Raw genomic sequence first — 26,694 nt, 5'->3', positions numbered from 1 at the left:
TTGTTTGAGGAGAGTAGGACCACACACCAAAATCTCAGTGCTGTCAGTATGCTGCCATTTTGAAGCTTCATTTTCTTTCAGTAACACAAGATCATCTGTAACTTTTAAAATGTATTAATGGTGTTACATTTTGACAAAATTTACCTCCTTCTAGTTAAGTAGATCAAATGCATCTGGCTGTTACAGAATCATCTTCAGAATGTGTTTTATAAGAGTCTTCTGTTATACCTCAGTTCACTTCAAAATCCCTAATTGATTGCTGCTGAGCTCTCTTTGGGCACCTACATCTTATTTTGTTTACAGAGGAGGCAGGCTTTCCCAAACATCATTTGTTTACTCGAGAAACACATTAGATGTGAACCTGAAGAGAAGTACAACACTGAAATATTGATAGCTGGTCTAAAGCTGTTGAATGAGGCAATTTATGCAATCAATAGAACAACTTTGCACTGCTGCATTGTCACTTTTTTCGCATTGCTTTCATGCTGTTCTGTAAATAATCCTGCTGGGTCATCCCATTACAGAATGAATTACAGGTTGAATCCAGTTAAGAACTTGGGTAGTAAGTACATCAGACTTTTAAATACTTTCAAATACTTGCCTCTGCAGAGGAACCCAGAGTCCTGAGTAGACCTCCAGTCTCTTTATATGATGCCTGGGAAGAGTTGGGATTAAATGCAATCCAAAATACCGTAACCTATGCAGTCAGCCACCTCACCAAGGAGATGCTTATAGCTGACCTCCAGCATAAATAGTGACACATGGGCAAACCTTAGCCATGTTTTCTCTGAGTTACAGGGCTCCCACGGCCTGGATTTGCTGCCAGGAACTCTTCCTGAGAATAAATGCCTTTTCCAAATAACTGAAAAAGGTTTGTCATTTTCTTTTAAAACGTGGAAGACCTGTTACTCCTTCCTGTGCTTCTGTACACAGGTATGCAGTTTTTGTTTGTTTGCTTTTTAAGCAGCTGTGGCAGAAGGGAGAGATTGGTTTCAATTCTCTTCTCCGTCTGATCTAGTGAAAACTCTCTCAGTCATCTCTTTCCTCACTTTTTACTAGAGATGTGGTGTGACTCTGATGGAAAGAAGCTGTATTCTCCAGCTCTCCTGCCTTAGTTCTACCAGCTGCACTTAGTTCCCTGCATAGAGAGAAATTTGATATTTGTTGGATCAGAAAATGATTAGGATTTTGGTATCTAATGGGGAGAAAAAGAAAGGGGGGAAAGAGGTAGTATTCCTCTACTTTTCATCTAAAGATTGCTCTGGGAAAATTTAGAGGAGACTGAACCTTGGTCTCCCATGTCCTGCACAAGTGCTTTCATCACTAAGCTGGCCTTCAAAAGGCAGATGTGCTGTGCCTCTTCTAGATGCATTTTCAGTTGTATTTTGGAGGATGCCAAGCCTGCCTGCGCACGTTGGGTGTGCTGTGAAATTACCTGCACAATGTATTTCCTGGGGGAGCTCAGGGGAGCAGTGCCTATGTCCTGCCTTCTGCTTGGTTGTAGGTCGGCTTCAGGCTGTCAAGTCATTCTCTTGGTTTCTTTGGCCCAGTTAAGGGAGCAATTCCTTGCCCCTAAACCGTGAGAAACAGTGACGAGAATGTCATCAATAAGCCTCATTTTAAGGGAAAAGTAGGAACCTGTTAATGATTTTTTAAACTTGCATCTTTACTTCAGAATTCAGCTGTGATTTATAGGAAGGGTTTATACAAGGTTTTAGATGCTTTCAGTGAATTATAGCAGAAAGTAGGCACCTCATCCAAAAATACTCTCTTGAAAGCAACAGCACAGCTTTGTTTTGAAACACAGCCAAAAAGGCAGCCACACTGAGCTCTAATGACTGAAAAAAAAGTCATTTGGGATGTGGGAGACCAATGTTCAAGTAGCTTTTCTTCATGAGTAGCTTCAAACCCTTATCACTTACGTTCCTACGGTTCAAAAGAATTTCATTTTCTATACATAAAATATTTAACTCAAGATCTATCAGTCTGGAGACAGAGAAGAAACACAAGCCCAATCCTGTATTTTACTGATTTGGACATTCACCTTTCTGTGGCAAATGCTGTATTCTTATTTTTGCTGAAATACCTTTTAATGAATTTAGCACTAAATGCACTCATGGCCTTTATGGTGCACAGGAATATTTATGTTTGTGAGAATCCTTAGAAAGTGGGATACTGAAGCGATCATATCCTTAGCTCTACAGGTTTCAGCATTCCCATAATAGCCAGTCTTTTGTAAGAGACAGGGTGCTGGTGCACATTTTTGCATGCTTTTTAACTAAAGAGATGTTTGCCTGTATTTATTTTCAGTTCTATGGTTAGGGAGAGACCTGCTGTACTCTAATGCTCAAGCAGTGTGCCAGACCAACAGTTCTTGGGACTGAAGGCTAAAATCCTGACAAGCATGACAGAAAGGAAGGAGCAGGGCAATGAGAGCTTCCTCACAGTGCACTGTTCAAATTACATTTGATTTACTCTGGGAAATCCACATTAAAGTTCAGAAAGGTTGTGAAGTCTGTGCCAACCTCTACCCCTTTCCTGGGGCTGCAAGTCAGGCAACAGTTAAAAATATGAAGGTGATTCCCTTCTGTTCTTTAAGAAGTGGATCCAATTCACTGTCAACTTGTTTCCCTCACCGGAGCCATTTAATTTCCAGTTTATTTGGACACACCATTGTTGTTTCATTTTCTCTAGCATATGCAAACCTTTCAATGACATAGTACACAATATCAAATATAACACATTATATATGTGAATTTACATATATATATATATATATATAGACACACACACACACACATATGCACAAACATTTTTTCCAAACAAAACTGGTGAGTTCTTACCACATATTTTGCCTTCTGGTCCACAATGTTCCTTCGTGATTGTAATATTAATAATGCAGATTGAAGCCATTCATCCTTATATTCAGAACTGAATAAATAAAATGGTACTCATTTATGGATAGCCTTAAGTGTTTTGTGATGGTTTCACTGCAGATAAGTTATGCTAATGATAATCTTTTAGAGCTGTTTTTTAAAACATAATGTGGTACACTTTCTTCCAGAGTATGGAATGTCTCCTCCAATAAGAGATGTATTTGGTGCTTGTGGCTAGCTGTAGACAATCTGAGAAACAAATCCATCTCAGACTCGATTTAGAAATGGCAGTAATTATCTGAAGAATTTTAGTGCCTGACTTTTATAATTTATTTAAATTTAGGTATGGCATGTGCCTGCAATAGTTTCACTTATGGAAGGGAGTCAGATTTTACAGGGCCAGAAAAGTGCCCAGAAAAAGATGGCAGACCTTATCATTTATGATTGTCAATACGAGGTCATTCTATGTGAAATGAAAGCTGTTAGGATGCCTGTTTTGTGCAGCAGGAGCCAAAAATCCTATTCTCCTATTTCTCCTATTTTTGTTGTTGTCTTGTGTCATAACTTTAAATTATTCTTTTTGTAAGTAAATTAATCCCCCTTATCCCAGGTGAAGGACGTCTACTGTTTTCTGTATGTATGGGTTAGGATATAGCTGCAATTTTGCCCTAACGCTAAATCTGATAGTGAATTCACATCTAATAACAGTGATGAATTCAGATGAGGCCACATTCAGCTTTCTGACAGCTACCTGATTCATTTCTAAATTTACTAGTAACCGTGGTCTAAATTTGTGCCAAATCTAAGCTAACAGAGTAGGGCAAATTTATGTTAAATGAAGTTGGAAAAAATAATCTGAACTTTCCTGGATGCTTGTAGCAGCAATGTTTACAAGCAGGGGTTATATCATGTTAACAATGATGCAAGATCTATTAGAGACATCAGTAATGGAAGCACCGTTTGCAAAAACTGGCAGTGGTAACAGGAGCAGAGTTTATTCCTTTGGGAATCTGGACAGTCTAGATCTTCCTGCCAGCTTTGCACTCCCAGAAACATGGTGGTAGCAGTGCCTTGTGACCCATACTGCTCCCACCTAGGCAGCTTCCACTCACCAGCCTAAATCTATCACAACTGGCAGCTCCTTAAAATTGAAGTTGATATATATATATTTTTTGATTACCTGGTGCATCAATATCTTGCAATTGTGTTTTTATTCTTCAGTGAGGGAGCTTTTGTTAACTCTTCAAAAGCCAAAATCTGACACAACCAATAAAGTGTATTTGTTTTCCCTTAAAGCATGAGACTTGCAAATCTCTTGGGGCTGCCTGGTTTGACTTCCCATGTCTGTTTGCTGTGTATTTGATTAAAATCCATTCTTATGGATGGAGCAGTTATTTCTGTTATGTTCAGAGGCAAATCTGCTGCCAATCAATCAAATTCCTCCCAAAGGGCTTAGTGCACATAGAGAATAGGAGGAGCATCAGCAGCATTACAGAATGCAGCAAATGCATCTCCTGCAAAGGTGGAAGAGAAGAAAGGAGAGAACTTTGGAGAAGGGAAGGAGAAAATACAGTAACTGAGAGAAGAATATGCTGCTCGAGGAAGAAAAGATATAAACAGGCAATCAAGTACTTCAAGCGTTACACAAGCAACATGTCACGACCACCAGGAAGAAAGCAAGACAATCACAAAATAGTAAGACTTTTCAATAACCTGCAACTAAAATTGTGCGTGGAGTTAGAATCAGCTGTTATTGAATTAATGTGTTTTGTACAGTCATGATTTCAGAAAAGCTTGAAAGTGTATAAAGGAACCAGACTTCAGTAAGAAATTCTGGGGATGCGTCTGCCAGTATGAGAATGAGGGCAGCATTTATGGGTACAGTGAGACCCTCTTATGAGCTGCCAACAAGCTGTGAGCTTTAAAGCCGTGGCATAAAAAAAGACTGTCCATAGGAGCTGGAGTCTGTCTGATTCTGAGCAGTAATACTAAGATTTGCTCTGGGAACCTTGATATCTCTCCAGCTATCTGCTATAGCTATCGGCTATATGAAATGATTTTCAGGTAGTCCTGCCCTCAGCATGAATCCTGAGGCCAAAACTCTGCTTCTGATTTGGGGAAATGAAGCTGTGCCAGCCACATCTTTGGCTCATGAGCAGTGACAGGAATAGATGGTTCAGCTGGGGCTGCAGCGTACCTGGTACTCACTGTGTGCCTCCTAGATAGCAGACCACATCTTGTTCTGGGGTTTGTGTTGCATGACCAGAGATCCTTCTTCATCCTCCTAATGTTGCACAGTGCTCTTTCAGAGGATTGTAACATCTGGCTTTTAAAGCCAAAATCTGATTCTTGGAAAAACAATGGTAAACTTTAACTGTTGTCTTTGGATGTTGGGTTTGACCATTGATCTCATAGTACAGAACTGTATTGAGTAGAAGTTATGTGGACAAAAACTTCCTTCCTTTTCTTCACTTGATGTTAATATTCTCCTAAAATTCTAGTAGTTGCTTTAAATACACGGCATGCAAGAATTCCCGAAGAGGACTTCTTAAACTGCATGATCATAAAAAAGTTTTTGTACCATTAAGGTTACCAGCTATTCTCCTTCTTCTCTAGCTGTGGTATCTAAAGTATAACAAATTCAGATAGTAAAATCCTATTCAAAGAACATTTGACTTTTAACCTTTTGCCTGGAACCTGTGTCATTTTAATCTTACAACTGAACATCTTTTTTCCAGAAAGGCAGATGATTTATTCTGGTTTGAAACATGAAGTGAGTCACCTCATTTGGATGTGATGCCATTCCTTTGCACTTCAGAATTTCTTTCAGTGAGGACTACATGTCTCAATAGCTTAAGACGTTAGCCATTTATTTCTAAAACTAAGGGTTTTCTCGTCAACAAATACTGTTTGTCTAGCCTGGTTTCTTATGCAAAGGTCTGGATAACAAAGTCAGTTGGATGTAAATCTGTCCACTGGTATAGTTAGTTCAAAAAGCAGCAGAATTAGTGGAACCTCTTTTACAATTAACTATGGCCTCCAGGCTGTATATACACTCTTAACCGAGATCACAGTCATCCTACAGTCCTGTGCCCCCACTGCAATGTCTGCAGTCTCACCCTCCCTGCCTACACTGTTCTGCAATACCTTGCACGGAGGACTCCATATCACTTGCCCACATGACATCCTGGTTATCCCATTTGCTTTCCCTATTGTATCTTCAGTTCTCATCTGCATCTCCCACATCGCCTTCTTAGTGGGGCAGCTGTATCATCTGTCCCCTCATCTACAAAGCCACTGATTTCCACAGTACGTATGCCAGTTGATATGTCTATGCCCCCATGAAAAATGGCTGAAACTGTCTGGTGAAGGCAGTAGCTGTTAGGAAAGGCCTTACAGAAGGCTAAAGTGATCAGCTAAGCCTCAGTTCTGTAGGACACCCAACTTTAAACTTATATTCATGATGATCCAGGTCAGCAAGCAGCATGAGGGTGAATGATGAGTGACATGGGCTGCTGTAGGAGGGGGCAGTGAGAGTCTCGAGTGACCAAGTGACAGAGGCAGAGGTAGTAAGTGCAGCTTGCTGTATGATATAATTTATGTCAATCTGCATGAGTTTATGGGGAAAAGATTTTGTCAAATAAATTGATTTTTTTATTGCATTGCAAGAGTGGCTGATAAATATAATTACGTTGATATAGTATGCTTAGGTTTCTCTAAGGCATTTGTCTTATTACAACATCATATTTTTGTCGAGCCTGGAACAACACAGAACCTGTGCAAAATCCATTTACTGCATCAAAATCTTGTTAACTAAAATTTGGCAAAGCGTGCAATATTATTGTAAATAGGGGTTATCACCAAGGAGAGTTTAGAAAATGGTCTTAAACTAGTTAACATTTTTAAGTGTCCTGTTGAAAGGGGAGCATTTCTTAAACTCCAAACCCTTGATACAATGGGAGCAGGAGGAGGTCTGTCTACCAAGCCCTTCTTTCCTTCCCTGCATAATTTGTTCTATTGCTGTCATTGGTGTTTACTAGTATTTTTTCCATAGGTTATAGACTGAAAAGAACCTCTGATCTACCCACCTGCTACAGGCCAGTAGCATTTTCTTGAATTTGTGTCCAAGAAGTTTAATGAGAGCCAAAATACTCCTTCCCTTAAGGGCCAGCTGCTGCTCCTACTTAATACAGTCAATTCTGCAGTGCTCTGGAGGTGATAAAGCGGGATCCTGGAGCAAGAGAGAAGAAAACTTTCCTCCAGCTTGCTGCACAGCTAAGGATCCCAGACTAGTGCTTGTGACAGGATCTGTGCAGAGACTTTGACTTCTTCCATTGCTCTTGATGCTGCAGGGCACCATGCTACTCTGCTTTCTGGCCAGGCAGCTGTGGTCCTTACTTGTCCCCTCAGTCTTGCTCATGTAGTGCAGCCATACCAGCCACAACTTCTGCATTAACCAACTCAAACAGTATCTTTTAAGAATGGTTAAAAAGCACTTAAATGAGCTTTAGCCAGTCTTGTTTAGTTAATCAGACCAATTATGGGATTTGTTCCATTTAATATTAGCCGCTTTAATTTTAGAAGTCTGCTTTTGATCGCTTATTCTCTCACTACAACTAAAGGAGAAGGACATTGCAAGGAGGCACGTAAACCCTCTGATAGGCTCAATTACCCTCTGTAGCCACTTCCTTTCTTTGTTGATACACACTGTCTTAGATGACCATGCTGTATCCAGATGTCTAGCTTTCAAGGGGCAAGTGTTAGAAGAGACAACTTTCTATCTGAATAATAATTGAAATGTGATGTGCACGTGGAAAACCTAAAGCCAAAGTAAGACAAAACCACAATATTTCATTCTGGTTCCAATTACAATTCAAAATCCACTGTTTATGATCATTTTGGTGTGGCATCACTAAGGAATCCAAATCATAGGCCAGTGTTGCATTGGGCTGGGCTGTGAAACTCATTCCTGCCAATGTGATTTACATTTCTCTTTAAATTGCGTTTACATTTTATAGCATCACATTGTGTTTCCTTCTTTTGACTATTCATTGAAAGACACCACAAAGAATTGCATGAACCCATGTCATTTTCCTCCTGTACTTCTTTTTATATTGTAGGACTGGCATTTACCCACCATTTCATCCTCTGCCTCTGCACATCACATGGTATGCAGCAAATCTGTATGTTATGGTTTTGTAGCGAAGAGTTTCAGAAGTAAATATTTTCCTTAAATATATACATATATAAAAAAAATACATATATAGATACGTACATATAGACACCCCAGAATCATTCCCTTAGGAAAAAATCATCTTATTCTTCTAATAGATCCCCTAAAGCATTTTATTGGTTATATTGCACAAGATCCTCAACATTCGTATAGGCCTGGGCAGTTCTCTGCATTCCTCGGATCTTCTCAGTCACATCAGTTAGTTATCTCTCTCTGTGTGAGCCCATGCCCAGCGCCACTGGCAGTAGGGGAGGAGCTCTCCTCTAGCTACTCATCACCCTTTCCTGGCAGTCCCACCCTCAGCAATCTGATGATGGAGCAGTTGATATAAATGCTCTCTAGTTAACTTCAGCTGTTAGCAAGGTCCTATAACATGTTGGAAACAAACTCAGACGATTTTGGTGACACTATCTGTTTAATCACTTAAGCTAACTGATCAGACAACATGCCCCTGCTAGCTGTACCCGCCTGCAGAGATACTCCACAAGCAGGCGATGGCCATAAATCTGAGTAAGCAAAGGATACCTGTGCCTACACTGGAAAAGGTGGACTTATTTGCTAAATGAAAGGAGGAAAAAATGAATCTACACTAAAGATGGGTTGAGGTTACGTTAATTATGATGTTAGCTAATTGTGACCACATTTCCCCATGTAGATAAATCCTCTAACAGAAACTGATATTTCTAAATCTAGGTAATCAGCTCATGTCAGGATATATAAGCATTTACCTTCTGTTGGTTGACAGAAAATGACATTTTAAAAGCAGGCTACGCTGGCAATAGGACCTACTTTTGCTTACTTAGATGTAGTGGAAATAATGTTACAATGAGACTGTCCAGGCATTTGGAGAGTTAGTATGGATAGTGACACATGTTATTTGTAAAGATTTGTAAAGAAACAGAGATGTTAATGGGACTGATTCTTTTCTGCTTTGCTTGTTGTGTTATTCTTCACACTTGTGCTGAATGATAGTAATTTTTTACTGTTCTGAACTAGTATCTTTTGTATCTACTTTGTATTTTTGGAGGAAACGTAATGATTTGAATCAAATCAAATGTATCTTTTTGAAGCAAATGGAGTTTCTCTGTATACACTGTTATTCAGCTTATAAAAGGACTAATAGCTCATTGCCTCAATTATTCTTCCCACAGCTAAATGCTTGCCATTAATCTTGAATATCATTTAATGGCATTTATCAATCCAGCATTCATACGTGCTGTTATAGGATTCAAGAATTTGTCTGATTAAAGTAGTTGTGTCCTAGCAAATGGTATTTCATACAAGCAAAATCTCTGCACAGAGACTCAAGTGATGATGAAATTAGTTTCTGTCAGACTTGAACTGAAGATTTCAGTGGTTACAAGTCCATGGACAAAAATTTCTTATTAATGTAAAGGGTATTTTTGTTTGTTTTTAATACAGCAGCAGCTTAGAAGTATGGTAAGAGTTTGATCGTAGTTTATTTCATTCTCAATTTCCACCTTTACCTGGCAGAGCAGAGAACTTTTTGTGCTCACATATGGTGCGTTGGTAGCCCAGCTGTGTAAGGACTATGAAAAAGATGAAGATGTCAACACCTGTTTAGATAGAATGTAAGTACTACATTTACTCTGCGTTAAAATATTCAACTTCACTCATAGTGCTATTTGTCCAACTGCATATTCCCTTTCAGCTTTATGTCTGTTATTTTTTGAGTTCCAGAACTTTATTTAGGACAGCACAAAGTATGAGAATAAGATTCAATGTTCTGTCAACAGGAGTAACATTTACTTATGATTAAGAAAATCAGCAATTAACTTTTCAATTCTCCTAAGAATAGTGTGGGGATTGGTCTGATAACTGACACTTGTTCCTTGTTAATCCTTTGTTAAGCTAATTAATAATATCAAATTCTAAATTCTGTCTCCTATTTCCACATATCCTTTTTCAGTTTCCGTCTTAACTTTCCTCTTCTAGTTCTTCACTTCCATAGTATTTAGAACTACTCAACCTTTTTATTTCTTGCAGATGTTTTCTAGCTAACATGCACTTGTGTGTCCACTCTCCTTGTGGCCTTCCTTCCCAGTGCTTCCCCTCATCTAGCTACACAGTGGTTTTGTGACTTGGACAGCTAACTTGTGGTCACAATGCCAGATTTTAGGGGTTTGGTTTAGGTGACTAAGTCAAAGAGCTGCCTCAGTTTGTAGTCAATAGCCTTCCCTGAGGGTGTAATTCAGGTGTCTGACTTGGGTACTCTGAATTGTCCTATGGCAGTGGCTCTCTTTCCCCCTGGATTAGGAGCAACCTGGCCTCTCAGCTTTAAAAGTAGTATACAGCAGAGAGTGAAATAGCAGGAATGATCAGTTAAGAACTGATTTTTATACAGGTAAGCTCTTTGGAAAGGGAAGATCCTATGTGCATATAGGGTCGTGTGATTCTGACGGAGATTCCTGGGTATTATCACCATAAAAATAATAATATCATACAAAATCAGACAGAAGCTATTTTTGGACAGATTAGTGAGAGGATACACTGAGATCCTCATTAGAAGAGCTTGTACTTCCAGGAAAAACAGACATACCAAGTGATGTACAACAATCACACTGAACAGAGTAGATGCTTCACTATTAGACCGAAAGCTTGCAAATAAGCTACAGTGAGAAAAGTGAGAAGTGGAAGTGAGGAAAAAAATCATTGATTTGGGGAAGAAAAGTGATTTATTCACAAACTGAAAATTGGCAACATCTCTCAGGTAGTTATTTGATATTAATTCCTCATTCAGCTCTGATAAAAATGATACACTTCAAAAAAAATGTGGATTTGTTTCTGACACTATGACAGAAACCAGGAAAAGGTAGTTTGGGGAGGTGTGGAGGTGTGTCTCATATTGTTATTATTATAGCTGCTTCTGTAACACTTTAATGTTTTTCTGCTTGTTTTTCTCTTGACAAAGAGGAAGATGTGATGAAATAATAAGTTTTATCAGAGTACTAGGACTTCAGCCTTGCTTCTGTGAAGATGAAAACAGCCCAGCTTGGGGAACTGACTCCGTAGATCAGTCCTGTGACAGATGGGAACAGTATTTTGAGCTCTCTCTATATTTATATATACATATATAATCTGTAGTGAGAAGGGCTTTTTTTTTTTTTTTCTCCTCCTGTACACTTACTAGATAGCTGCTTGTCAGTCTATTATTCATTTGGCTTTGCAGATCTGAGGCATAAAAATTAAAAAAGATCTAAATACTGTCTGGTACATCAATAATACATACCTTGCTAGCTGTTGATGACATATTTACCAACATTACTGGTATTGATACTTAGGCAATAAATAAATATTTCATAGTTTTCTGGTGCATTACATACTGTTATTTTGAACCTCACTCTGCCAGAAACATTTTTTGTCTTGTCATCACATTAGACATCAGATCACTTTTCGGCTTCTTATCATCAGACATGAAATAAAATCAGTGAGAAACTTTCCATTGACTGCAGCCTGCTTTATGGAGGATGTAAGACCTCTGACAATCAGTCAGAGATTAAGAATATCCACTTAAACAGAAATGAAAAATTCCATAAAAGCATTTCTGAATTGGTTCAGATTATTTCATTACATTTGTGTCAATCTCATAAACTTCTCCTTTTTCAATAAATGCTTGCTATAATATAAGCATTTCTATTGTATACACTATGTATTTACTGACCTATGTTAATGTATGAGAGCAAGCAATGAATATTTGTTTTATGGAAAATTTCATTAACATTCATCTTTTTTATTGCCCTTTCATTTCTCAGAAATTATATTGTTTTAAATGCAAAATGCAAACTGTATATTAACTAGCAACCATTGGATTCTTTCTGAAATTAGTAGGTGAAGGGAGAGACAAGGTTAGAGAGAAAGAAGGCAAAGAGGGAAATGTAGAGGAAGAGCAAAAAAAAAAAAAAAAAGGTGAAGAGAGGTGAAGAGATAAGAGGATAAAATGAAAGGGACCAGCTGTGATTCCATTTCCTATGGGTTTGCCTGACACTCGAACTCTGCAAAGAGGATGACGAGGATTAGTTAAACTCCATGCCAACCCCACAGATGAATACTGTGACTTGAAGGGGCAGTTGCTTTTATTCACCTTGTTAGAGACAGCATGACATGAACTCTGGGGATCACACAGGATTGGAGAAAATCCTATGCTAAGTTTTTTAGTGATAGAACAGTATGAATCAGCCTTCATTTATATGTTGTTTATGTATTATATGTTATATGTAAAGATCTAATATTTATATACCTCTATATAGATATATGTATGTATAGATAAAGTATATATAATCAACATTCATATCATGTTTGCTAAGTAGAAAGAATTTAAAGGAGTACAATTTCTCATATGAGTGCATGAAGGGCAGGCCACCGGTACTGCAAAATGTGGTAGAAATAAGAATCAAGTCCAGCAAAATCTAATGTCCTCAAAACCATTTATTCAGGAACATGCAGCTGTTTTGCTGAGAAAGTGCAAGAGACAGATTAGGGAGACAGCAGGTGGGAAGAAATACCCCATTCTGAATGTTAACTTTCTCTGGTTTTCCTTTAGGGGGTATGGCATTGGCGTAAGGCTGATTGAAGATTTTTTAGCTCGTTCAGCTGTGAAAAAATGCCGCAGTTATTCTGAAACTGCAGAAATGATTGCACAGGTAAGTGAGATTTATATTCTCTAGAGGCTGGTCACCTTTAGTGGTCTCCGCTTTTCCCTCTTTCATTTATCAGTTTGCTCCAAAACTGTTATCTACATCTTCTGCTGTATCATAATTGTCTATCAAAAATGACTATTCTGCATGATCACACACATGCTTCCACTGTGCTAAATATGGCCTTTTTTCTTGTGTATAACTTTACATCAATTAGCAGCACGCAGAGGTATGGCTATAGAGAGGAGACATCAGTTTCTCTCTGTGTAGCATAATGTGTAAATACCAGGCTGGAAAGGAAAGCATTCAACAGGGCACAAAAAATGTGATGTTTAGTGAGTCAAGAATTTTGCATAGGATCTTGTTAAACCCACAATGTAAGTGTGTCACAAATGGTCACCAGAATTGCAGATTTTGTTCACATGGGTATTAGTTTTACATAAGAGTTGAGGATAAGAAACTCAAAGTGATATACAACCTATGAGAGGCTGCTAAACCATGACCTGACCTGATCTTAATATCAGTTGCTAACTTGATCTTAAAATTCTTCTATGAAGGAGAATTCACAGTCTTTCCTAGTAGTCTGTTAGAAGAGTAAGAAAGTTTCTTTTTTGTTTGCTGCAGATTAAGTTGTTTTCCTCTACTCCTGCCAGAGGATGTGGCAAACAACAAAAAAGGATCCACTTTTAACAGACTTCAAATCATGTGTTCCCTCAATTTTTCTCTCCCAGAAATGTAAGCCTTAACTGTCTGTTGCAGTCTTAAATTTTGACATTATTATTCCTACCCTCTGAACTCTCTCCAGCGTTTAATCTTAAACATGGTAATGTTTGGAAAAAGCTGCAGGATTTTGTGTGGAAGCAAGACTCCATGGAAGAAGAGAGGAATTGTGAGAATAGAAAGTGAGAACAAAATTATCCTCACTACCCACAAATCAAAAGGATAAAACTAGTGTGGGTACTTCTCCCCTGCCTTTGATGGAAAATTCCCTTTTACTGAACGGTCTTTTGTACTACTGTCAGACAATAAAGATCTGGAAGGAAACTCAGTGGCAATATAGAGCCTTTTAAAGATATATTCTTGCCTCTGAGGCAAACCAGACCTCCCAGGGAAGCTGCTGCAAAAATCCACAGGGTAGACACAGGTGTCTAGTCTCTTTAGACTGCTGCTCCACTATAAAGGAGGTGGTACTTCAGAGCTATTCAGTTAGCTCAGACTTTCTGATATGCAGTCAGATCACTGTGAATGATTTCTTTTATCCTTAATGATCTTCAGCTGGTAAGTGTTGTCAGCTATGTCTGGCCTTTCCTGATGACAAAAATTAACCATACTTTAGGAGAAAGAACTGCTTGCTAAGTGGTCATTTGCTGTAAGTGGAGATCTGGACATCAGTTCTTCCTTAACTAATTGAGTGGAGATTCATTTCCATTTGCTCATTTGGGGAGACAAAAGTAGGCCTGGCATGCTTTTTCATTGCTTAGAATTACCAGCAGCAGCAGCTAAATGTGAACGTTATGTTTAAGCACTAACTAAAGAACAGGGAAACTCTGGGTTGGTGTGCTAAGGTAGTGGTATATACTGGTACCACAGGAGTATCCTAGTACAAAGTGCACACAGATGTTACCAGGTGATGTTTGATTCTGCTCGCAGTAACCATATCAGAAATTCCTAAGTTACATTTGGTTGAAATGGAAGAACAGAAGTTATATTATCATTCAAAAATGCTTGTCATAGAGGAAGTGATGGCTGTCATAGAAATAGAGAAAGGACCTCTTTTCATCTGCTATTGCTGCTAAGGCTATAAAGTAAATCACTGCACATGCACAAGTGCAAAACACACACATATACCACAATCTGCCAAAGTTTCAAAGCAGAGCAGGTGACATTACCAAATGCCAGTCAGAACCCATTAGCTCATGAAAGAGTGAAAACTAAATTATTCCTAAAATAAAGCATCTCAAATCAGCCTCTGAATTTGAGTGACATATCTCAGGATCTGGGTGATGTGTAGCAAGGCTCCTAAGGAAGCTGAGATAGGGCAGAGGATCCATTCGAGATTCTGAGAGCAGCTGAATTGAAAACGTAAGACAAGCAGTGTTTCAATCACTGTATTGAAATAGACTGTCTCATTTAAAAATGATGCCAGGCACCAAAATCACATTTTTCTTCATTTTATATTTATTTTTTCCAGGCAGTATCTGTTCTTTGTTTTCTCTCAATTTTTATATATAAGCCCTATATCTGGTTTGCTGGGTCTTGAACTGCATCCTCACAGTTTTCTTATTTACCAGTTCTGTAGTATAGCTGGACTGTCATTCTTCAGCACAGAAGATTTAACAACAAAATACAGTGAGAAATTAACCATGGAATTAAGGGAAACAGTGACTTTTTCCTTGTACTTCAAAAAGTCACTGTTGAGAGAAGTAATATTACTTGGAAAAATTGGAACAAACTTTAAAGCATGCAGTCTCTTGAATAGACTATTTTTAGCAGACTAAGAGGAATTCTGTAGTAGGAGTATAACCTTTTTGGGGCAAAATATGATATGCAAAGCATTTATAAATTCCTTTGACAAAACAGTTTTGAAGTAGTCTTCAAGCACATTTTTCAGAGACAGATACAAAAAAAAACCATACATAAAATGACCCAGCAAATAACTGCAAATATGCTGTTAAAGTTGGTTCAAAATTACACAGCTTTTTAGATGGACTGTTTAACTGCTTACTAATAGGGTTATCAGCAAGCAGAAAGTGTTTAAAAACTTAACCCTTCTCAGATACAAGTCTGTTAAAGGGTGAATGTGTAGAGTAAAACCAGTTAAAAGGCTGAAGTAATTAGAGCAGTTAATCAGTTAAAGTAGTGATAGTCAAACATCCTGTAAATGTAGCTGTGATCCTGCAGTGCTTTGAAAAGCAAAAGAATAGGAAAAGTCCATGGTTGTATATATAGGGACTGATTAGTTAGTGGCTTCCTAACTATTTCAGTAGTTCTAGACTACATTTGAACACCATCAAAAAGTTAATGAATTTTATTCCTGCTACCTAAGAAAGATGGTCTGCTGAGTGAGGCTTGACAGAGCGCAAGTGGTACATTTTTGATTCCTAACTGTGCATGGATTTCTTGTTTGACATTAAGCAAGATGTAGTCCTGTAGAGTTGCAGTCATAATTTTTATAAGGAAATAGAGTAATGCTTTTTAGTGTGGTTTTTTTTTTCATTTCATACGGATAGAAATGAAACAGAGATTTATGGATGCACTTTTCAAAACGGTTTATTCATTTTGCTTCTCTCTCTTTTGCAGACACAAAGAAAGACCAAAACACTTTTGTTTTACCCTCAGAGAAGTTGTGTGTGGCAGTTTTAAAGAGTTTTGGGTTAAAAAAAGTTCATTTCTGATCTATCCATTAAATTACTTACTTATGTAATTGCTTAAGTTGCTTATTCCTCTGAGGCTTTTCTTTTTCAATTTTCAATTTACTGCCTTGCAATTTGGTCTTAATTTGGCACTACAAACAAGCCACTCGTTTTGCATAGTTTCCATGAAGGTTTGCTTTTACACCGGAAATTTTAACAATAGAATTTGGAAAGAGTTGTACTGGAATGCACAGCTGAAACTCAATTGAAAGCATATGAGGGGCAGTTAGCATGTTTAACTAGTTATTGCTCTTGTAACAAAGGCTTGGAGTTTGACAGAGCAGTGGATGTACAGTAGAAGAAGAGTATTTAAATGAGAAAATTGGGTTCTGATTGAGGAGAAGAATAAACTGAGGGACAGAACACAGAATTGAGCAGAAGTTTTCAGTTTATTTATGCATTTGTGTTTTTAGTGAATATCGGAGTTAATGCAAAATCTAAATTTTCCAAGAGAAATGTTGATTCTGCTGGTCTTTTTTTTTTTTTTTTTTTTTTTCCACTTTGTTTTGGGTAGTGTCAACAATAAACCCTACCTCTTTCTGAGCTTCTACGGTAGCAGGTGAACCTCAGTTCAGGGGCAGCATTGATATAAACCAGTTTTAGTGATAGCTGCCTGAAGGACAGAGTCAAACTTGCCAAAATCTGATTCTAGTTGAAAACGTAGGGTCAAACTGGGGTTTATTTTTGTCTGTTTTTATAAAAGCTTTCCTGGAGCTGCATGGCAATCACAAGCATTTTGGAAAGAAAACCCAGCTAGAATAACAAGGCCCTGGGAAGGAGGGCCAGTGAGGGACCTAGGTTCCTGCCAGGCAGACATTGCTGCACTTAATGTTTAGCAGCTGCCCTTCAAGTCAGGAACCAGAGCGGGGGGAGAAGGGGCGCGGAAGAAAGGCCATGCCTGCAGCCTGCAGAGCAGAAACACGGGCTCTGCATTGTGCCGTGGAGCCTGTGGACGTAATGCTGGTCTGGGCTGGAGGACCTGTCTATGTGCCTAGCAGCCTCTGCCAGCCTCTAAGAGTGACTTGGGGTGAGGGTGAGGAGAGGAGGTATTGCACTTCCATGACAACAGAGAAGGCCAGGCTGTCAAACACTCCCATTTCAGATGTTTCTGACTGCTCAGGTGCACAGCATGGAGCTTTCTCCTGGGATAGAAGAGGCTGCCAAAAGCCTGAGGTCTGATACCTCTGCCCTCCTCTCTCACAAGCACTTTCACCTCTGGGTCCCAGCCTTGCAGCACAGTGGAGACAAGACTCAGACACACACATCTTCCCCGTCCTCATCCCTATGTCAACCCACTTGCTTCCTGCCTTCCCCGATCAGACCATTTGCATACTGGGTGTCCTTTCTTTTGTGTCTGCTGCTATTCCTTTGGTTTTCTGTGCTATCACTGTGGAAGGAAGGGGACAGGCAGCTCTGGCAAGTGGAGAGCAGCCCCGGCAGTAGGAAGAGGAAGATCCTTTTAGGTGTTGTGTTTCCTCTTCCCTGCCAAGAACGGGGGATGGGGATGGGGATGGGCACTAGGTGTTGGGGCATCTGTCAGGAAGAAAGAGAAAAGCAGACAAGTGGGAAGCGATATTTATCCTGGAGCTTAGATAGTTGTAGCAGGAGAGGAGCCTCTGGAGAAAAATGCATACGTAGTCACTGGGCTGCAGAGCAGTAGCTGTGGCTTTGCTTTCAGCAGCCCTGAGGTGGAAACCTGTATCTGATTCTTCTTTGGAAGGGTTGAACCCAGTTTGTTCTTTCCATCTAAACTGCATGTGATAAAGATCCTCATCTTCTGTGCCAGTTCTTAAGAGGTCTCATCTGAATGGCTGAGGCTGCCAAGGTCAGCTTGGAGCCTATTTCCGTGTTTTGGCCAATTGTAACAAAAATACAAAATACAGGTACAGCCTTTGGAGCTTGGCAGAACCCAGAGCTTCTTCCTTCACAAAATGGCTATTTTTACTTGCCATTCACAGTATGACATCTGTACCACAAACCACTCGAGAGCGCTCCCATTGCCTGCTTGGATGTCAGAGACCTGTAGAGACACACTGGTAAGCAAGCAAGGCGCTATGGTGGTGGCATTACCACCTACCCAGTCCTGCAGACAGCAGATCCATCTGGGAAGCTACCGATAGATACTTTCCCCATGTAATAGAGATTAATTCAGGTATTGCAATTTATTCTTTTAATAGACAGTCTGGCAGGCAAAAACTGACTGTATGAATGTCAGGAGAAAATATGCAAACAGAAGTCAAATTGAACAGGAAGTTGCTATGCTAATAAAGATTGGGTTGTCAATAGCTTTCTGAGTGAGACTGGAAGATCCATGATATAAAGGACTTTTCTGCACAGCATCCTTCCAATAGATTACATAATCCGTTGTGTAAGCAGAGCTTCCCGAATGCTTTGGCCATTTGCTATCATGAATGTTTAGCAAAGTGAAATTGTCCGATTATGTGGCCACCTGCAGGTCTGACTTATTGGTGTCAGACATGCCTGCCGTTGTGATTTTCATTTTGACAGTGTTGCCTCTGTGGTTTCAGCTGCAGTAAGTAAATTTGGACATAAAAAGATAACGTATTTTAAGTGTGCTGCAAAGTGGGGCAGCTGTTATAAAATACATTAATATAACATCTGCTTAAAGACCACATGTTCTTCAAAGCACATGGAGAAAATTCTAAGCAGATAATGGAATTAGTTCTTGTATTTTATTAAAAGAAAAAGAGTAATGAACTGCAAATGGAGACAATTTTTTCCTTCCACTGAGCACAGTGAGTATGAGCCATGAAAACATAACAGCTGCATAGATTACATTAGTTTGTTGATAAGGGTCTGATTTGAGCTGTGCAGAAATGTGATTCTTTGCAGACTCAGGGAGACTGGAAATAAAATGCTGCATAAAAGCCTGCCAGTCACTCCTGGGAAAGAAGCTTGTCAGAAACTTTGTTCCCCATTTATACAATGTTTACAAAGATTCTGGACACCCCATATGAGAGCTGCGTCGTGAATTCCAAATGCATGAGGTAAAACATAAAGCTCAAGGATAAAATGTGTTTACCAGAAATTCTGATGCTGCAGTCATCTCACCTGCCTTGCCTGCTAATTCCTCTTGCCCAGAGACATTCTAGTTTTCCAAAGACATTAAGAAAAATAAAATCAGCCCGCCGCAAAAATATTTTCTTTGTCATCTTAAGATGTGGAATTTCCTTCCAGCCTCTCTGTCTTATGCTGGCTGCAGGCCCAGTACCAACAGTATTCTGCAGTTTTACAGGCTGCGCCCAGTGTCCAAAATCCACCAGAAATGAGAGCTTTATACTTTATTCCCAGATTTTCAGGAGGAGAAGCTAATACCAACTAGTCCGTGGAGGCAAAATATCAGCGATACATTTTCATTATTGCAACAAAGCATTAACAACTACTCTGATTATGTTTTAAAATAACATCTTATATTTTTACAAAACCAGAAAAATTAAACTGTTTGGGAATCTCCAGTTCTTTATACACTATAAGACTGTAGGATTTGCCCACTCCAAGAAATTACCTGGCACCTCACTGTCAACTGAGGCAACTGTCCCATGTGAATGTGTCAGGGACTAGAAGGCCAGGGCCGATGGATGTAACCATCCATGGTGTTATAGGTGCAACAGGAGACTGAAGGCACACAGTTACCTCGAGTGACTGCAGTACCTCAGATTGATGCTGTGCCCTGAGAAATGACCTGAAAGCAAAACCTTTACTTTCTGTGGACTGTGAAAAAGTAACACATCTCTTCTATTATTATATACATGCATTTTTAAATGGTATTACTTTATGATAGTCTCTTGGTTTACATAGGACAGGCATGCTATATGTTTTACATAGGAATTTGTTAAATCCATTTTTTCTGTCAGTGCTGTCTTGTTTGGATCAGTTCTTGATCCAGAGCCAGTGCTCACAGAGCATGAGCTTTTGGAGACATTGAGGACTAGACCATTCTCACTGATGCAGAGAAATAATTTCATTCCATTTTTTTTGGAGCAAGCATGTAATTGGAGTAGAAAGCAAACAAGAAAAATGCCATTGTGAACCAGAGACTAGAACATCTAGAAACATCTAGAAAACATCTACATTAGCAAGACATTATAAAAAGGCTGAAAATTGATATGATCTATGGTATTTCCCTTCTGTCTACAAAGTCCAGCACTGTCTCTCTTTCCTCACTTATTTCCTTCTGGCCTTGCTCAACCAGCCTATGAATTGTGCTATAATGTTGTTCACTACTATTGAAAGAGTAGAGCTGGGAAGCATCCTCCCATGCCTGAAAAGCTGGCAGGGGAACAGCTTCTGGTTCCGTGTTCTCAAAAAAGCTCTTCAGGTTTCGTTCGCTCAGCTTGGTGGCATACAGCTGGAAAATCTGTTCCAGTTGCTCCTTCTCTTTCTCCATGTACGTCCTCCAGAACTTCAGCTGGAGGTGGCTGACTTTGGACTGGCAGCTGGCACAGCATGTAGTTAGCAGGGACAGAAAAGCTGTGGTAACTATCACACACCAGCCTAAAATCTGGGAAAACAAAAGAAACAGGCCCCAGTGAAAATGCCACTTAAATCAAGATCATCCGACAGAGTGATCATTCTCTGTACAGACAGCCCGCTGCTCTACTTGGAGCCCTGCTGCAGGTGCATAATACTTACTGCATAAGTATTAATAGGGCTTCCACATCTGGACCAAAGAGGAAACAGAAAATAGGATCAAGACTTCTCAATATTGCTCATTTTGATACCTCTTTCCAAGGAAAGGGAAAGCCAGTTGTTTTTTACAGTGGAAAGTAAAACTCTCAGGAAAAGTTGGCTTATATTAAAGGTTGTCTGCACACAAAGACACAGACAGACTCAGTTTTAAATGACCCTATTTTATAACAAAGGGAACTTGGATGACAAAAGCTGGAGAGACTTGACCAGTAAAAAGTCAATGGCAGATGCAGGAACTGAACAGACAATCTCAAATCTACAAGCTGTATATAATTTCTCACAAGAAATATCTATAAAAAGTCCAAATGATCTATCAAATAATATAATGATTGAGCAGTGTTATACAGAAAACAAAGTGGACCTGAAAGCAGGAGTAGTGTCTCAATAATTCAGAGGGGATAATTGATGAGAATTTATTGCAAAAATATAATGATCCGTTATATGATGCATTCTAATTCCTTACTTCATTGTTACAGAAAGGGAAAAGTGTGTAGATAGGAGAATAAGCTGTTGCAATTACTGGTTGGAAAATATTTTCAATTTCTGGAAAGCATTAAATAATATTAACCATCAAGAATTAGGATTGAAACACAAAATTCAGATTTGTGACAAACCAGAAAACCATAAAAGGGTAAGTAACTTTTGGCACAGGTCAACCTATATTTTGAACTATGACCATTTTGAGATGTGTTGCTTTCAGATTTCTTTTTAATTAAAAAAAAAAAAGAAGCTGTTTAAGCATTAATTAGCTAACAAGAATATAAATGATAGTTTTAAACTAAAAAATCTTCCCAGGAGATTCAATGAATTCTAAACAATTCTTGACTTTTTTGGCTTTGATGAATCAGCCTTTTGTGGTAGAAGATAAATGTCATGTCAAAACCATATAAAAATCTTCGTCTTGTCCAGTTCTGTGAGCATGCTGGGAGGAGAGGGCAAAGGAAAGAAGAAATAGTGTGTGTTTTGAAAAGCTGGCACTGCAATAGAGCCCAATTCATTTAAACACCAATTAAGAACAGCTGCAGTGGTTTCAGAGAGTGGTTTCTTTATCCTGAGATACACTTTTTTTACACCTCTCAACTATTTCGTAGCAACTTCAGAGTTTGACAAAACTTTTGTTAGGAACATTTTAAAGGAAAAAGCTACTTCCATGATTAGAGCAATGGCTCAGGTTGTGGAAAAATGGTATTGGAATTCCTATTGTAGGATGTTCTGTAAGGAGAGCAGAAATGTGAACACAATTTTTTCATGCTTGGTAGCACTGGCCTAGCTACACCAGTGTGGAACAAATCTTCTAGATTTCAGAGTCCTATATGAATTGGAATTGATTTCCCATGCACTGTTTTAATGGTGATGCTATGGAGAGCTGGAACCTGCCTCATGTGAACTTGTCTGATTTACAAAACAACAACAACAACAACAACAAAGAGCAGTAAAAATCTGTTTTTAGCTGAGGGAAATACAGAAAGTTTCATCAGGGAGATCTGTGAAACAGATTATTTTCCAGTCACTTTTGTGCTAACTGATATTTAAGGATATGTAAGATACTGTCCTTTTTAGCACCTCTTCACTTTCTTTCAGCTTGGAGAATGGATCTATTTGGCTAATGGATCTAAATGGCTACTGAGCCATTTGTCTGTTTCCTATACATACAACTTAAGGTCTTAAGAACTGTCTATTATTTGCTTTTGAAAACACTCAATTAAATTTGTCTGCATTGCAGCCTTTGCAGCACTGTACTATTTGCACGAGAACTTGAAAATGAAAGTAACTCCTGGGCTGGAAACAGCTCGAGATGCATGCAGCTGTCTGACCAAAACTTGCTGGCTCCACAGGTTATTTTTTCTTTCTGCTGTTTCTCAGCAATCATCTTTCCATCATTTCTGTAGCATTTTCTTTTCCTTTTTTCCTCTTTTTGATGTTTTTGTCTCTGAATTAATGAAATAGTGAAATCAGCAAGTTCATGGTGTGGGATGAAAGAAATGCAAACATAAGCAAGTTATATAAGCAGTATGACACAAATCTGATTTTCTAGCATTTTCCCACTGTTAGTGACCTAAGATTTCATTCCAGTATCCAAGATAATATAAATTTGTTTGATATGGGCTTTTAAAAAATAGAATGGCCTCCTTTAATGGGGTGTCATTTCTTAATTCAGCTTCCTCAAACAATACAGTACTTTTTTCTCTTTAGATTTATTTCCATTCATTAAGGAAAAAAGCTTTAGGTTTTGGTAGTCTTAATGATCCTGACTTCAGTGGGACTCCTCAGGGCTATGTCACAGCTCAGATGGAGCTGAAAGATTTATAGACTGTGTTTTGCAGAGCTGCATCATGCCAAAACTTTAAGTGAAAGCTGTGGTGTTACTTTAGCATCTGACATTAGGATCTCTCACAGATCTGTCAAAGCAGTAGTTCAAACTATATGATGATCTTAAGTTATTTTTCTTACCTGGGACTGCGCCTGAAGAGTTAGCTTGAGTTCCTCACTCTCTGGAAAGGACATGGTGCTTTTGCCACAGGCTACCTTGTGTAGCTCTTCAAAGCACTTGACAGATTTGTTGTGACAAACTGCATGTAAGTAGTCAGGGTTTTTCAAGCCACTCATGGCACATTCATAGAAAGTCCCGTTGAGCAAAGCCACAGAGAGCCACATTACTGGGGCTACCAGAGCATTTAAAGTGATACGTCCAAAGACATTAAAAAAATGGCAGATATTCCCTTTTGGGAATATTTTCCTGGGATTCACCCAGCAGCCTGTAAAGAGTTTCCATGTCTTACTATTCAAGAAATATCCAATAACTAGCAAAACAAAAGCTGGGGCAAAGAGAAATACCAAACCATACCTGAAGTTTTCATTGCTGCAGGGACATCTGAAAGCAACAAGAGAAAATACACGTTCACCTCCCACTGTCAGCAGAGCCATGAAACTGTAACCAATAGCAGTTTTCTGGTTCATAAAGAATTTCAGGATTGTTTGGAAACCATCCATGTCTGATACTCGCTAAAGAAGGAAAAATCAAGACACTTTTGTCTGTGTTGTAGCAATCTGCAGTTGTGGATAAAGGGAGAGCCCTTCACATGAACAATGCTCTGCTGCTAGCCCGTCTGGTTTAGTGCCATCTAGATTGAGTAATGATGTCACTGTCTGCATAAATAAACTCACATGGGACCCTTTCACTAGCAAAGCGGATGTTGCAAATTCACAGTAAAATTAATCTGTAGTACAAGAAACACAGATTAGCAAATAAATTTGCCAACTCAGCCCTCTTATTCTTGTTTTTTGCCTGCAGTTGCAGATAAGAGTAAAAATACACATTCACCAGTTGCAGTTCTTGAGCTGTGTCCAAAGTCTCCAGCAATATAACAATGGACCTGAGATGAATGCTAATGGTGGCAGGGGCGTGTGGCTCTACTGAAAGCACACAATAGGTTCAAGCGGCAGAGTTTTGTCCTTTTGCAGGTTGCTTTCAAGATGTACCTTGGGGTCACCCCCAGTGTGAGCTGCACCAGTGCCACAGGAGATGAGTTCTCCTTAATCCTGGACAAGAACCCATTAGTGGACTTTGTGGAGGAGCTTCCCGCAGAGCGAGCATCACTCTGCTATTGTAACCTCCTCTGTGGGGTGATTCGTGGTGCCTTGGAGATGGTAAGAAAATGCACAGCTGTTTTATCCTCTCTTTGTTAACACACAGAAGGCGTACCAGAAGTAGCCATCCCTTTTTCTTTCCAAATATATGAAGATAAATAATGTTCTCAAGTTACAGCAACATAGTTGCAACATCTTGTGAAAAAAGAGAGTAAAAGAAGAATAAAGTTTAGATGTGTATAATTTTAAAACCAAAGCTTTAGAAGTGTATCAGAAGACATTCCATATTTTATTCTTAAATGGAAGGCTTTTACAAAAGAATATATGAAGTTCATCATTTGCAAGTGACTGAGTTGTAGACCTTCTGTGCCATTTTCTGAAAAAGAGCATTTGTTATTTCATTATGTTTCTGCCAGTGAAAATATAATAAATAAGAATAAAATTAAAGTTGTATAAGTACTATTTATGTAAAGCAATTGAAAAATCGTGGTAGCTTGTATAAGACTAATTAACAAATGTATTAATACAGTATAGTAAATATATATATATAAATATATATATATAAAATATAGTATATTGATCAGTATATGACCATGGGAAATTTTGTGATCACAGAATCATCAAGTACATTATTTAAGTTCCCAGAACAAAGCAAAACACTGAATTGAAGATTAACATATTATGCAAATTCTATTGTGTACATAAACTTCCTTTTTATCATTTTGGTTGAAAAGACATGAAAAACAATAGAAATCTCTTTCTTAGGAAACTTGAGAAAGAGAGTCCCCTTGTGGTGAAAGAGAGAAAAAACCTAGTTACACTAGAGAAAGGGAAGAAAACTGAACATTCCTTTGCTTAACTGATCGGTCCTGATTCCTTCTAGGTTCACTTAGCAGCAGAAGTTACCTTCCTCCAAGACAAGCTGAAGGGTGATGCTGTGACAGAAATAGGAATTATATTTTTAAGGAAGACTGAAGACAAAAAGCACAAAAGAAATAAATGAAAGAAGTATCAGTAGGAACCCTTGCCAAGTGGTATTTTGTTCTTTTTGTTTCTGAAGAAGATACACACAGTAAAAATAAAACAGCTGCAATCATTCATAAATTTGAAAGGTGAAGAGAGTCAGAAAGTAAACACAAGGTGGGGGGGAAATCTTCATTATCATGGTATAGATATCACTATAAAAGTTCAAAACAGCCTCATCCTTTTATTTCCTTCTCACATAACCATGCTCTTAATCTCAATAGAACTTTTATCTCAGTCTTATGTGCATGCCAGATCCAAAGTATCCATTCAGAGACCTACTCTTTTCAGCTAAATGTGACTTATTTCTTCCCATTTTGCTTGCTGGTAATGTTTCAAAGCTTTGCTGCCAGGAGATGCTGTTTCCCCTGGCTGTTTGTAGTTAGGAATAGTAAATTCAGTCCCAGTGACTACTGCATGCAGATTTTCACCAGGAGGTATCTATTTTGACGCCTCATGGTTTGTTACTCATTGTCCTTCACAATGAACAGCCTCTTCCCTTTGATACCAAACTGAGATGAAATTTCACTGAAGGCAGGAACTGGTTTGTTACGGGCCCTTCTGATCCCAAATGCAGTTTGGCTGGAATGCCTTTCCCAGCACTGCACATACGCTAGGCTGCGGTGCTCTGATGGCCGCGGCGGTATTTGTGTTACTTCAGACTTAAGCCTTATTGCTATTCTCGCTTCCATGTTATCTTCAAGAGCATCGGTCTCATGACCAAACTGACCAGCGCGTGGCATAATTAATGTGTAGTCACTGCAGATCTGTACTTCACCTAAGGAAACTGAAATAAAAATGCAGAGATTGCTATTCAACCATCTTCTAGGTAATTGTGTGTATTTCTACCTGACCTTCGTAACCGCAGTTCAATATCTCCCACTTGATATGGGACTTTTGTCCTCACAACATGACTGAGATGTAGAGAAATACCAGCCTGCTAGAGACCTGAGTTACAGAAAAAGATTTAGTATTTTCCACAGTGTAACACAAGAAATCTTGGTAGGGCTGGGATGAAAACCCAGCTCCCGAGTCCTAGCACAGTACCCTATCACAAAACCAGCTCAACTTTTCCACTCTCAGTGAGCCAAAACATTCTTTTTAAATTAAAATACAAACTGTTGATTCAATTCAGTAAACCCCAGATTTGACTTTGATTTTATTGCTGTGATTTGTAAGTTCTTCTCCTGTTTTTC

At 38.8% G+C, this 26,694-nt stretch overlaps 2 protein-coding genes across 7 annotated transcripts in view; one reads left to right on the top strand and one right to left on the bottom strand.

The window, feature by feature from the left end:
* TRAPPC3L (trafficking protein particle complex subunit 3L) overlaps positions 1-26,316 on the top strand; it is a 31,987-nt gene extending 5,671 nt beyond the window's left edge. Inside the window, exons 3-9 of one of the 4 annotated variants that reach the window (XM_064508904.1) lie at positions 4,326-4,571; positions 7,997-8,044; positions 9,604-9,701; positions 12,671-12,770; positions 18,136-18,213; positions 24,350-24,535; positions 25,359-26,316. In XM_064508904.1, the coding sequence (XP_064364974.1) occupies positions 4,326-4,571; positions 7,997-8,044; positions 9,604-9,701; positions 12,671-12,770; positions 18,136-18,213; positions 24,350-24,535; positions 25,359-25,478 (876 nt within the window). In that variant the 3' untranslated portion in view covers positions 25,479-26,316. The remainder of the gene's footprint in view (positions 1-4,325; positions 4,572-7,996; positions 8,045-9,603; positions 9,702-12,670; positions 12,771-18,135; positions 18,214-24,349; positions 24,536-25,358) is intronic. The other 3 variants (XM_064508905.1, XM_064508906.1, XM_026123549.2) reach the window with 3 other exon arrangements.
* On the bottom strand, positions 18,333-24,038 carry CALHM5 (calcium homeostasis modulator family member 5). Of its 3 annotated transcripts, none has more exons than XM_026123544.2 (3): positions 23,733-23,865; positions 23,339-23,643; positions 18,333-20,699 (listed from the first exon to the last, which is right to left on the bottom strand). In XM_026123544.2, the coding sequence occupies exons 1-3, from the start codon at positions 23,743-23,745 to the stop codon at positions 20,310-20,312; spliced, it is 708 nt and encodes a 235-aa protein (XP_025979329.1). In that variant the 5' UTR covers positions 23,746-23,865; the 3' UTR covers positions 18,333-20,309. The 3 variants fall into 3 exon arrangements, with proteins under 3 accessions (XP_025979329.1, XP_025979330.1, XP_025979328.1); XM_026123545.2 differs by having other exon boundaries at positions 23,339-23,457; positions 23,733-23,841; XM_026123543.2 differs by having other exon boundaries at positions 23,339-24,038.
* Positions 26,317-26,694: the final 378 nt, after the last annotated feature.

This window comes from Dromaius novaehollandiae, chromosome 3 (genome assembly GCF_036370855.1).
Source record: "Dromaius novaehollandiae isolate bDroNov1 chromosome 3, bDroNov1.hap1, whole genome shotgun sequence".
NCBI classification, from domain to species: Eukaryota; Metazoa; Chordata; class Aves; order Casuariiformes; family Dromaiidae; genus Dromaius; species Dromaius novaehollandiae.
This window is presented reverse-complemented; position numbering and strand designations above follow the sequence as displayed.

What these genes read in the sequence shown, in the direction of transcription:
- CALHM5 (XM_026123543.2), bottom strand. Translation starts at nt 23,878, where the DNA reads ATGGATGGTTTCCAAACAATCCTGAAATTCTTTATGAACCAGAAAACT. An exon ending in CTCTTCAGGCGCAGTCCCAG is followed by an intron (nt 20,700 to 23,338) that starts GTAAGAAAAATA and finishes TTGTTTTCCCAG; the next exon opens with ATTTTAGGCTGGTGTGTGAT.